The 13,627-nt window shown below is 39.7% G+C and overlaps 1 protein-coding gene across 1 annotated transcript in view; it reads left to right on the top strand.

Moving 5' to 3' along the window:
* CSMD1 (CUB and Sushi multiple domains 1) overlaps positions 1 to 13,627 on the top strand; it is a 998,673-nt gene that overhangs the window by 494,794 nt on the left and 490,252 nt on the right. The window contains exon 4 of the mRNA XM_081189289.1: positions 1,492 to 1,686. Coding sequence (XP_081045415.1) covers positions 1,492 to 1,686 — 195 coding nt within the window. The remainder of the gene's footprint in view (positions 1 to 1,491; positions 1,687 to 13,627) is intronic.

Consider the following 13,627-nt stretch of genomic DNA (forward strand, 5'->3'; position numbering starts at 1 on the left):
TACAAGTGGCCGTCCAGATGTTGCTCACCTCATATCAGCCCCAAACAGTATTGTCAATGGTAAGGGATGGTGGAAATTATAGTCCAACAAAATCTGGAGGGTCACAGGCCCCCCCATCCCCGATTTGAAGCAAAGCAAAGCAAAGGAGGCATAAACTGTGTGTTCCAGTAAGACCAGATTTAGCTACGTGTCATCCAACAGTGTCACACTAGAGCTACGATTATCCAAATGGTTATTTCTTGCAAGTAGGTTTCATAGAATGAAGATTCTGCTACTGGTATTAGTTACTGTATAAGATTCAGACACACACTCAATGCTATGGCAAATGTAGGATCAGTATTCAAACAGACTGTGGCTGCAATTGAAGCCAAAATTAAGTACCCTTAAATCCATTGACTTGAGCTGGCTTTCTCAGTCAATTGATTAAAATTTCATTGCTTTCAATACAAGTTAAACACATTATATATTTGTGCCGGATTAATCATTGGCTGTGTCTAGTACTAAGGTAAACCATTTCAGAGCTATTATTAGCACGTCCTGCCAGATTTATCACTCTAGAAATTATGCAATGTAAGGTTTGGGGTGGGGGGAAGAAATCAGTGCTTCTGCACTGGGATGAGAAACACTTTGGATTTGTTTCAGTTCTACCATACCAACATAGTTCTGTGTGGCTATGTAGTGGTTATCTGTGTCCCCAATGGTATTGTGTCCATTGTGTTTCATTTTCACCAGTCCCACCCATTACAAACCTGTGTCTGGTTGGACAAATAGGTTGTTAATGCTCTGCTTAGTTTTGCGGGGCTGCTGTAATTGCCCAGTTGCTATCGTTTATGCTGCTGCTGCTGTTGTTTAGAGAATCTACTCTTTCCTTGGAAACAGGGGTGCCAACTATAGGGGTCACATACACTGGGCACCCATAACCTGGGCTCAGGTTGGCTCCTCTGCTTGGAAAAGAGCTGAACATTACCAAAATTCAGACTCTTCAAGGAAATGTATTATTGGTTTTTTTCATACCCAGAACTTGTTCCTGGTGCCATGTATAAATACTGAAATCTTTGGAAATTTTTAGACTATGTATCAGTACAGTCTGTTGCTTTCCTGTGGCACATTGGAAAGGTTCTCTGAATTCCTTGGGAGCAGATCTATATTTCTAGTAAAAATCAAATAAGGAGCTGAACAGAATACTATTACGCTGCTTCACACAATTTATACTGCAATCCTAAATGCATTTTCTTGAGAGTTAGATGTCCGGAGATACCACCCTAAATTTCTATACAAAATTGTATTTATCTGATATATTGAATGTTTATTTCCTAAGGAACAGTGTTTCATCATCCTAAGGAACAATTTATTTGTTCTAAGTGAAAGCAGAGAAACAAAAACTTATGTATATGTATACTTATTGCACAATGAAGTCTCAGCCAATTAAATGCTATTTGTTTTTATTCTGTACATTCTACCTTAATAAAATCTATTCCTCTTCTTCATCAGTGCTGCCTAGCCATACATGCGGCAATCCTGGCGAAATACCAAAAGGAGTTCTTCATGGCACAAGATTCAATATTGGAGATAAAATTCGGTACAGCTGCATGTCCGGCTATATCCTCGAAGGCCATGCTATGTTGACATGTATCATGAGTCCTGGAAATGGAGCATCATGGGATTTTCCAGTTCCATTTTGCAGAGGTAAGATTTCTAGCATGAACCTTGTGCAGCCTATTGTGAAATAATGATCTGAAATGAAGATGTTATTCATAGAATGACCAAACAAATGACCAAAAAATAATAATATATATGTTCCACGTTTGTTGATGTGGTCTGGGATGAGCCAAGACTCCATATTATATTGGTTCCATGGCAAAGGAGAATTGCGGAAAATAGATGCCTGAGATTTTCTCTGCTGAGCAAGGTAGGAATTTGGGAAATGCTTTCCAGCACTGACTGAGGCCAAGGGCTGTGTGTGACTGGTTTTCACAGGAAAGAAGTCTTCCCTCTGGTCCGCTCCCTAAACCATGACCCCAAGATTGCACGAAATTGGTTACAACTGTGGGAAGCCTCCAGCAGCCAGCACAGCTGCTGGCAGAGGAAGTGATGTCACACAAGACAGACACACAAGGAGGACACGAGTGTTACAGCCTTTTTCCAGCTAATATACTTCAAACTACTCACACACTGCTTTTTTGCTAATCTACCTAAATATTTTTAGACAGCCAAAATCCCTCACCAGTGAGTTCATTTCAAAATGTTATTAAACTTAGCTTAATGGTACCATTTATTTCAGCCACTTAGGACTGCACAATATGTCATGACAAACTAATATGTGGACCTAGGTACATTACATATTCTGTGAGAGGAAACAACAATTTTCTTTCAAACTGTGTGCATATTATAGTCATCTGGTGCATGTGGACTGGGACCAACAGCATTTCACTATGTATTCTTAAAGATTTCTAGTGAACATACAGCCCAATATTGTTTCTGTTTCATAGTTTATTGGATACTACATCAATTCATACATCACTTTATTTATATGCTGCATTTCCACAGTTCAAACCATGCTCGAGGCGGATTGCCACATGAAAAAAAGACATAACTCCAACATAACAAAAGTAGTCATAAATATTTTAAAAATACAAACAGAACAATTCCCACATAAATCCCAAGCTATAAAATAAAGATACAGAATCAGAAACAACCCCCAACAGCAGAAGCCTCCAAACAGCACCCCAGCCCCAGAGTCTGTTCAGCAGATTCAGTTTTTTGTAGCTGGAGTCAGTCAGTCACGGCCCAACTCTTGCAAGACAAGTAGGTAAGGTCTGCAAGGCAGGGAGCAGGTCTTCCAGGATTTACAGCTAAGATGGATGCCAGAAGGTGTCTGAATCAACTGCAAGTACACCTTCTAATTCTGTAATACGCGAATCCTTGCTGTAGCTTGATTCCAGTGACCCAGTTTTCCCATTGCACATTAAACATGGCAATTATTCTGTTGCTGTTTTTGACAAGCACAAACACATACACTGATAAAAGCATGGTGGCTGTGGAGATCATTATTAGATGGGATCTTAGGGCTCTTAATCAAGAAACTATCCTACCAAAAATAGTTAAAGAAATCAGTTTATTCCTAGAGTTACTATCATTTGTAGGATTACCATTATTGGGGCAGCACAATTCATTAACATCGATCAGAAGCCGCTGGTTTCAATCTGGTACTCTGTGTGTGTCTCTTTGTGAGAAATCAATTCCGAGTTTAAATATTGATTTGACAAGTAATGTATATATCATTCTCTGAACTAAGGAAAGAAATTAGCTTATTGTGAAAACAAAGAAGGTGTCAAACGATATATTACTTAGGATGGGATATGAGTACAGTATATTGAGTGTTGTCTACCTGAGGAGGGGCAAATATGTCAATTCAGTTTCTCTTAGTTTCTTATTTTTCCAGTATTAAAATCTGTTGTCCACATTTCCAAAGCAATTTGTGATTTTTTTTATTTTCTCCTGAAAATTCGCCACCATTTTCATGCTAATTTCTCCTAATAAACACTTTTTTTGTATTCAGTGTTAAGTGATTTTGCAACACATTTTTGCAAGGCATTTTTCTTGATATAAAACTTTATTGAATGTTATTTTCACTAATATATGCATTTTATGCACTCTTTTTGCTACATATTGTTCGTACATATTGTTTGGTTAAAAAACTGGATTGCAAAAGGATTCAGGGTTTCAGTTCATGTATTTGTTTGAATAATGTGAATTAAAATGCAAACAAAATAAAATTTCTCTCCCATCTTCAATTCTAGCTGAAATCAAGGACTAAGTAAGCATGGGCTCAGGCTGCCTTCAGTTTAACTGATTTCAACTGGAAATGAAATTAATTGGCTTTAGAAGTGCTTCACTCTTGCTGGATCACATAGCTTGCATTGTAATATAGTTCACATATACATACTGAAATCTGAAAAAAAATGTATAGTATTCTTATAATTCCTTTCTCTATTAATGTTGCTGAGTCATACAAATCAGGATTATTTTGCTTATATTTGAAAATGGTTAACTTTTCAATTATTTCGCTTAATACTTAAAACTATAATAGTTCCTCTTGTTAAGTAATTATAAATGTGCTTACTAAACAAAACAGAATTGCAATTCAAATTGCCCAAACTGAGAATATCCATTTCCAGGGTGTTATTAGTGTCCTGCAGTGGTTTCCAGTAGGCTTTTTCTCTAGTATATCCAAATTCTCATTAAAAAGAGAATCAAACAGGAGTCCTCCCCTACCCTTAATCATTTGAAATCTCCCCACCCCCCAGACACACCATTACATCACTTCTCCTTTTCTTTTCCATCAATTTTTATTAAAAGTTTTCAACATAAACTACAATTTAAAAAATCACACTTATCTAGAAAAGAAAAACAGAAAAAGCAAGAATAAGGAAGGGAAGGGAAGACAGTAGAGAAGAACCAATGCCCTGTATCAAAATTATTCCACACACAGAAGAGTGAACCCTCCCAGTTCTTCCACCTGGGAAATTCCACCTCTTCCCACAGCCTCCCGCCCTGGGATATCTTCTCTTCCCTGCCCCTCAAACAGGGCCCTTCATCTTCAATTCATCACTTTCCTTTGTGCATCATCCTTAATCCAATTATGTCTGCCAATTATGTATGTAACGATTATTTAAAATGTTCAGAGTACCGGTATGCACTCCAGAATAATATCCAGCTATTTCTCCATTTGCTTGACAGTGTTTTTGCAACCTTCATTCCCAGTCTTCTCGCATTCACCCAAAAAAAGGTCCAAAATAAGTCCTTCAAACTACAGTCTCTCTAGCAGTCTGCAGGTGCTTCCTAGATGCTAATGGGAAGACAATCCTTAAAGGTCAATGGAAGCCTTGGAGTAAAGAAAAAATAATGTTTCATAAGATGGTCAGCATATTTGTCTTTAGTACCTTAGCTGTAAGAGAGGATACATGTAAAGCTTTCCTTTACTTTTTCTTCAGGCCATATTTGATCTTTCAATTATGAGCATTAGGTTGCCTTTTTCTTAGAGGTAGCAGAAGTCATCTGGATGCACAGATCAATGCCATGGCTAATATGTAATTATCTACATCAGTGCAACAGCTTCCTTTGAACGTTTCCAAATTCTGCGAGTTGACTTGATGAATTGCCAGATTGGCCCAGATATGTATGATTTAATGATAGCAATGGGATGTTTTAAAATGTCAGTGCAGAGCATATAATTTCAATAAATGGCTAATAAAATACAAACAATAGGCTACAGATGTCTGAGGGCAGAGGTCTTTAGAAGTAGCTTTGACTGCTTTACTTTTTTGTTTTGCTGAGCTAAGGAACTGGATCACTGTGCATATTTATTTATTTTTTAAATCCCTGAGAATTATAGAAAAATGACATCAAATAGAGAACCAGTAGTGACTTTGCAGATACTTTTAATAAGGCTTAGTAAATAATGTATGGTTCATTTGGAGCTATCTAAAGCTGCAATTTCCTTTAATTGATAAGCCTTACATAATGTGGCTGGAAATGACAACATGTCACTTGCAAGAGCTTTATAATATGCCAGTCAAGTTTTTAATTGTATCTATTCTATTGCTGGTGATAAATTGCAAGGGAAAGCCACTGAAGGAACAGGGGAGAGGAAATCCTGGCACTGCTTAATGACTCCCTCATGTTTTGTAATATTCAAAATATGAACCATGTTTCCATCAGTTACATTGCAGTACACCAAAGTAAAATGAATCTTGAAATGTTATCTCGAACTAGGACAATGGAGTATGAAATGAAACTGAGCAGAACAGTATTAATAATCTGAAATCAGGGCCTAAATCAGGGGTCAGTAACCTTTTTCAGCTATGGGCTGGTCCACTGTCCCTCAGACCTTGTTGGGGGCCGGACTATATTGGGGGGGGGGAATAAATGAATTCCTATGCCCCACAAATAACCCAGAGATGCATTTTAAATAAAAGCACACATTCTGCTCATGTAAAAACACCACACAGGCCCCACAAATAACCTAGAGATGCATTTTAAATAAAAGGACACATTCTACTCATGTAAAAACATGCTGATTCTCAGACCATCCACAGGCCGGATTGAGAAGGCGATGGCCCTTGGCCTTAGGTTGCCTACCACTGGCCTAAATGGTCCCCAAGACTTTTGTGCCTTGAGAGCCTTTAATAAAAATGATCTTGGACAAATTTGGTAATATAGGAAGATTCTATTAATACATTTGCCAACGTGTGGCTGCAGCATGAAGAGCCTGCAACCACAAGGATCAAGAGGTTACACACAAGTTTTACCGCCTCTAAGTCCCTCTTCCCCCTCCCTCACAGAGAAGGTGTGGAAAGTCCCAACAGGTAACAGCACCCCTATTTCCCTCATCAATCATAATACAAATACGGTAGTTTCCATAACACATTTTAACCACAAATGTTCCATTGCCACGCTTCACCTTTTCTGACCTTTTGTACAAGTGTCATTTTAGCAACAGGTGTTAACCACAACATCGTATGTGCGACCTTCACACCTTGGCCCAGTATACCTGAAGGAGCGTCTCCACCCTCATAGTTCTGCCCGGACACTGAGGTCCAGCGCCGAGGGCCTTCTGGCAGTTCCCTCGCTGCGAGAAGCCAAGTTACAGGAAACCAGGCAGAGGGCCTTCTCGGTAGTGGCACCTGCCCTGTGGAATGCCCTCTCACCAGATGTCAAAGAGAAAAACAACTACCAGACTTTTAGAAGACATCTGAAGGCAGCCCTGTTTAGGGAAGCCTTTGATGTTTAATAGACTATTGTATTTTAATATTTTGTTGGAAGCCGCCCAGAGTGGCGGGGTATAAATAAATAAATTATTATTATTATTATTATTATTATTATTATTATTATTATTATTAGTTTAGCAACAGGTGTTAAACACCCAACCTTGATATGTGGAACTTTCGTGTTTATGCTGACCACACACTGCGTCCTGTGATCTTGTGCATTTTTGAACCTGTGCTGTACCTTCTGCTTTTGTGGTTAATGGTTAACTTAGCTGCTAGCTTCATGCCTTCAGAACTTGCTTTTATGTGAGAGGAGCAAAACAGAGCTTTTATTACAGTTATTCACTTTATCATTTAAGCTATAGGTAAAGTGAATAACTGTAAGCTATAGGTAAAACAAATGGCTATAGGTGCAGTCACTCAGAAGTGAACTAAACATCTTATTTCTTATAAGCCGTGAAGAGGCAACATTTATCATTTCTCACACTTGTTAAGTTTTATTTATCCCTCTATTAGCACACCACTTGCTTGATAGGTATGAGCCACTTAGTGAGTGCCATTTGGTTACAAAAATTAACTGAGGCTGCAGTCCTTTACTCCAGAGGGCACGAATGTGGCATCTCCTTGAAGCGTTCCTTTGGTGCGAGGAGCACACACAGTGAGGCACCTTTGTCAGAAAGCGGCAAGTTCTTTAGCCCTTAAAAAGCTGCAGGAAGAAGCTTGAAAAGTGATGTTATTTTCAAATTCCTTTTTCAGGCCTCTTTACATTTTCAAGGCTCAGATCAGCAACCAAGCCTTGGATGACTGTTTTTGTGGTGCCGGCGAGCAGCAGATCTCTGGTTTTTACTATGTGGTCTACCAAAGTCATTCCAATTTGATGGTGCAATGTGCTTCTGCATGTACATGTGCATGCATGTGAATTCTGTCTACAGGGAGGAGAGTGACCTTGGAGAAGGGCAAGAAAAACAAACAGATGGGTTGGTGTCACAGCATTATGTCAAATTTTCAAATGTTCTAATGTACCCACAAAGGTTTGCAACCACTGCAGTGATACTCACTTGCGCGTCGAGGTCCCCAAGACACCCAAAGAAAAACACAGTTGACACTTAATTTTTGTTTAAGGTTTTTGGCATAATTTTGGACACAACTTTATTCAAATTACAGCAATGTGAGTGGTTGCTTAGGCATTGGTAGCACTAACTGCCCCCACACGGGGACAGCTCTGACATTTGCACCCCCTGCGAAGTCAGCAAGGGTAAGTCACCTGGGGAGAGAGACGGGACTGGGAACCATGCCTCACCTCTCCCCAGCATGCTCCCAGGGGCTTGCGTGCCCCTAGCCCCTTGCCAGGGGGTTTTGGACAAAAGCATGGGGAGCCCCTGGGTTCCTTTAATGGAAAACCCTTGAAGCAGCAGCAGCATTTTAGAGGGGCAGGCACAGCCAAATCCCAACCCCTCCACCAACCAATTCCAAGACCAACGCCTAACTGCAAACCTTACAAGTTGTGACAATTTGCTACGCAGTAGGCAAAAAACCAAGTGGCACGCACTAATCAGCCAAATGGACAAAATTCCTACCAGGCCCCTGCCCCAAAGCAGACGACCCCATGACAGGCACAGCAAGGTCAAGCAAAGAGCCTAAAATTAGGGAAGGGAGGGTGGGTGATCCGAAGTAAGCAGCGAAAAGAGGAAGTTCCTCGCTGCGAGCATTGTATTTAACAAATAGGGCTGTCAATCAACAAATGGCAACATCTAGATTTCCCCAGTAACAGCCCAACCATGCTTAAAGGATGGCCAAACCATTTGCCTAGCAACAGTGAGGTGTCTCGTCAGCCCCGCCCGCAACCCGTGCTCTCCATGAGGGAGAACACAGTTTATCAGGGTATAAGTCCCATTGGGCTCGGAACTATTTTTGTATAGGAAATAGGATTGCACCATATTATGCTTGCAATGGTACAGAGGTTTTGCAAAAGCTGCAGTGAGTTTTTATGAACTTAAATTGCAATGACCTAGGCCAGAGATGAACAGGTTTGTTCAAGTACTCAAAAGTCCACAAGGGAACATACTTGTTACCTGCTGCGTTCCATTTTTCTTGCTGTTAAAATCCAGGATAGGCACTGTGACTCTTAAAAAGGATGACAGCAATAAAACAGTAACAAGATAAAAACGTTAGAATATGCCTCTTTGAGTTCCAAGGTCACTTATGATTTAGTCCAATTCTTGCATTGATGTTGACCTCACTGGAAATCAATATCTCTGTATTAGTTTTGTGCACTGAAGTATTGGCATGTCATTTGTCAAGTTATTTTCTTTGCTGGAGCAGAAGATAACATAAACTGAAGTGCTTGGAACTTGAAAGGCACATCAACCACTTGAATTCTCGTCATCAAATGAAATAGTTAAAAGCATTTCCAGACAATATTTGGCATGGTAGATTGTGAATTTCCTTTGTTGTCTTTAGCGGAGTGGGTTGTGGGGAGGTGGGGAGCGGTCAGATTTACAATTTGCTAGTTGAATCACCCCCACCCCTCTCAAATCAGGTCTGTGCTGTGACCAAGCAGTAACCTGTAAAAACAGGGAAAGTAAATGCAGAAAGTAGGGAGAAAACGAAAAAGTGAAATGTAAAATGTAAAGGGAGTTCTTTTTGCCTTGCCACATCCTTTCAGTGTGCTGTTGCTTGCAGCAATAAGCACTATAAATAATTTCAGGTAGAGGGATTCTAAGGTGATGTCAGGTTTGGTTTGGATTTGCACACAGACTGTCTTGATAACCACAGACCTCAGTTCTTTGCATATTTAAGTAGTGTGGGGATAGCTCTGTTTCCCCCCATTTGTACTCACATTGCTGAGATGAAAAGTGCACAGATGTGCTCTTTAATTGCTCATTTATTTCACGAAGTTTTGATTGGCTTCTAACAGGCTTATCCTAAGGCTCCTTGTGTCATCCCCAAAGAATGGAGGATAGTGCACAGCAGAACTGTCTGAACATTATGCAGCACACAAGGATTGCAGATATATAGCAATATAAATAGAGAAGGTGCTTTATAAAAGACAGCAAGCTATTCTCTGAATGCTTCTTTTAAAAGACAGCTATATTTATGGGGCCAAGTGATATTGTCAATGCGCTTCTATTTGGGCAAGAGTTCTTTATCACCTTCTGGCTAACACTGAAAAAGTAATATTCTAAAGGGTGTGATGGGGTACATTTACAGGAATGTTTCAAGAAGACAGCATTTTTTTAAAAAAATCCAGTGAATTGGGCATTTCACTAAATTGCCTGCATTAGAGGCAGAAAGGACAAGTCTTTGAAGCAGAATTTATATTGTTTTTAAAATGTGTCTTGTATGATAGCTCAGACAGTAGAGCATGAGACGCTGGGTTATGAGTTCAAGCCCCATGTTGGGTCAAAGATTCCTGCATTGCAGTAGATTGGAGTAGATGATCGTCCTGGTCCCTTTTCAATTCTGCAATTCTACGATAAAACAAATTTTGATGTACCACTTTAAAACCCAAAAGGTTTAAAGGGGTGTTTAATACATTCAATTTCCAGGTGAGGAGAAAACACAGGAGAGGCTGCACTGAGATAATAATAATAATAATAATAATAATAATAATAATAATAATAATAATAATAATAATAATAATATCCCCCCATCTGGCTGGGTTTCCCCAGCTACTCTTGGTGGCTTCCAACAAAAGATTACAAATTCATTAAAACATCAGTCATTAAAAACTTGCCTAAACAGGGGAGTTTTTATTTCTAGTGAACTTTCAGTGTTCCTGCTGAGTCCCGTGGTCCTTGACAGGACAAAAGACCATGCGCATCATTTGCCACAAATGAGAGCTCTATGGCATATCTATTGTATTGATGTTAGTTCTCCATTGCCTGCCATCATTCCTGCATGAATCTGCACAGCAGCCGTGGTCATCTTCTGAAGCTCCACCCTGTGTTCCACTACCATGGCAGGTGTGATTGGTGGAGACATGAGGCAGGCCCTTTTGGTGGCAGTGTTGTGACACTGAACCTCCATACCGGGGAGCATTGCAAAATAACAACAAATATATTAGTGATACTAGCATACAAATACGTATTGCACAGGGGAAAATTGTTTGCAAAGATGTGTTTATTAGGAGAAAGTAGCACAAAAATGCTGACAAATATTCTTGAGGGTTTTGTGTGTGTGTGTGTGTGTGCGTGCGTGTGTGTGCATGCACGCACACACACGCGCGCAAAATTTAGCAAATGCATACAGGTATGTTGATAACTGAATTTAATTTAAGGGCAAAAAGGGGAATAAATAAATCAGAAATCCAACCATTCCTACATGAAGGGCAAGCACAAACTGTATATTGCTATTTTGGCTGCAATGGCAAATTGTTGTTGCTTAGTCATTTAATCGTGTCCGACTCTTCGTGACCCCATGGACCAGAGCATGCCAGGCACTCCTGTCTTCCACTGCCTCCTGCAGCTTGGTCAAACTCATGTTCATAGCTTCGGGAACACTGTCCAACCATCTTGTCCTCCGTCGTCCCCTTCTCCTTGTGCCAACATCAGGGTCTTTTCCATGGAGTCTTCTTTTCTCATGAGGTGGCCAAAGTATTGGAGCCTTAGCTTCAGGATCTGTCCTTCCAGTGAGCACTCAGGGCTGATTTCCTTCAGAATGGAGAGGTTTGATCATCTTGCAGTCCATGGAACTCTCAAGAGCACCATAATTCAAAAGCATCAATTCTTCAGTAATCAGCCTTCTTTATGGTCCAGCTCTCACTTCCATACATCACTACTGGGAGTAGTGATGGCAAATTGTAGTTTGTTCTAAAGAGGAAGTAAGCCATTGAATTGGAAGAATTCTGGTGAGTTTTCACAAGGACTTAAAAAACAACCAAGAATTACAAACTGAAATGGAAATGTGGAAGACAGAATTTACTATTGGGCAGGGGGTAGAAACTGAGAGAAACCAAAGTTGACAGATTTGCCCATTGCTACTCCTCTATGCAATGTCAATTGCATGGAGAAATAAATGAAAAGCGCTTATCTGTGGGTAGGATCTGCCTTCTGACTGCACAAGCCAAGCCATTCTTTCTTCTTTTAAAATGTACCTTCCTGAATTGATTCCTCTGTCATGGCTTTGATCACAGGCCACCTACCCACGGTGTTGCTCTCAGCCACTTGAATCTAATCCCTTAATTGTTTTGTATTGCACACATCTTCATTAGCTGATAGGTTCCTTGAGCCAGAGACCTTGTCAAGTTCCATATGTGTATATAAAATGATATTATGAGTATAACCCACAAGGACAATCATGATCAATGTAGGTTAAAATAATACAATGTGTAAAAGTGAAAGGGGCTTTATCATTACTGGGGGCGGAGGACAAAACACCACGTTGTTTATTATTGCTGTCTTTTAGTTTTCAGCTACCGTTTTGGTAGGCAGCTTAATGAGCTTTTAATTTTTCATGCCGCTGAACTGCAGAGAAGGCTTCCTTTGCAATTACATAAGTTTTTATACTAATAATACAAGCGCTAATGTAACAATTGTTCCCTTAAAATGCTTCCTGTAAAATGCTGTGCATGATTCACCGTGATAATTCTTCCAGTCTATTTGTGAAAAATATTTTGTTGCATGGCATATACTTTTGTGCTGTGTTGCAACTGGAAATTCTCCATGCATGACTTAATAGTTAATAGCAGAGAAGTAATAAAATGCTGACCTTTAATCCAAGTTCTGCATACTGTGCAATGCCGTGATATAAACATGAACCCAATGAAATTATGCACACAGAGAATGCATATTTGTTTCGCAAAAACATATATGAACACGTGAAGCTGCCATACATTGAGTGAGCCATAAACAAACTCCTGTGTTGCAATAAAGACAAGCTGAACAATATAACATTTATAGACTAATTTATTTATAGACTAATACAAATGATGAGAAATTACAACCAAAGTCTCTAAATCTTCTTCACCAGTCACAGTTGTTGTTGTTGTTTAGTCATTTAGTCATGTCCGACTCTTCATGACCCCATGGACCAGAGCACACCAGGCACTCCTGTATTCCACTGCCTCCCGCAGTTTAGTCAAACTCATAATGGTAGTTTCGAGAACACTGTCCAACCATCTCGTCCTCTGTCATCCCCTTCTCCTTGTGCCCTCAGTCTTTCCCAATATCAGGGTCTTTTCCAGGGAGTCTTCTCTTCTCATGAGGTGGCCAAAGTATTGGAGCCTCAGCTTCAGGATCTGTCCTTCCAGTGAGCACTCAGGGCTGATTTCCAGTCACAGTAGAATAATTGAAAGTTTGATATATACATAATCAGTCACCAAATATTGCCAGAACAGAGTTTCCGGATAACCAATCTATTACGTTCAATGCTTCATCAGCCAGACTTGTAAGAATTAATATGAGAAGGATGCAGTTCAATTTCTTAACAAGCCAATCTTACATGTAAGCAAATATAAACACTGTAGAAAATATGCTCTGGATCAGTGCTCATACGATACTGTAGTCACTGATGACTACATATTGAACGAAACAGATTGGTTATGTGGAAACTCTGTTCCGGCGATATTTGTTGACTGATTATGTATATATCATTTTTTTTGAATTATTCTACCGCGACTGGTGAAGAAGATTTAGAGACTTTGGTTGTAATTTCTGATCATTTGTATTAGCCTATAAATAGTGTTTAGTGCCATTGTTATTGGCCATTGTGTTGTGTTATATTGTTCAGCTCATACATTAAGTGAGAGCAGTGGTGGTGCTTGTTATTGTTGTTATTATTATGATTTTTATATGTGTTTTGGCTGAACGTTCTCGATTGACAGATCAGGATGGATGCTTAATAAACAGCAGAGCTCG

The sequence above is a fragment of the Podarcis bocagei genome, assembly GCF_964188305.1.
Source record: "Podarcis bocagei genome assembly, chromosome: 3".
Lineage (NCBI taxonomy): Eukaryota > Metazoa > Chordata > Lepidosauria > Squamata > Lacertidae > Podarcis > Podarcis bocagei.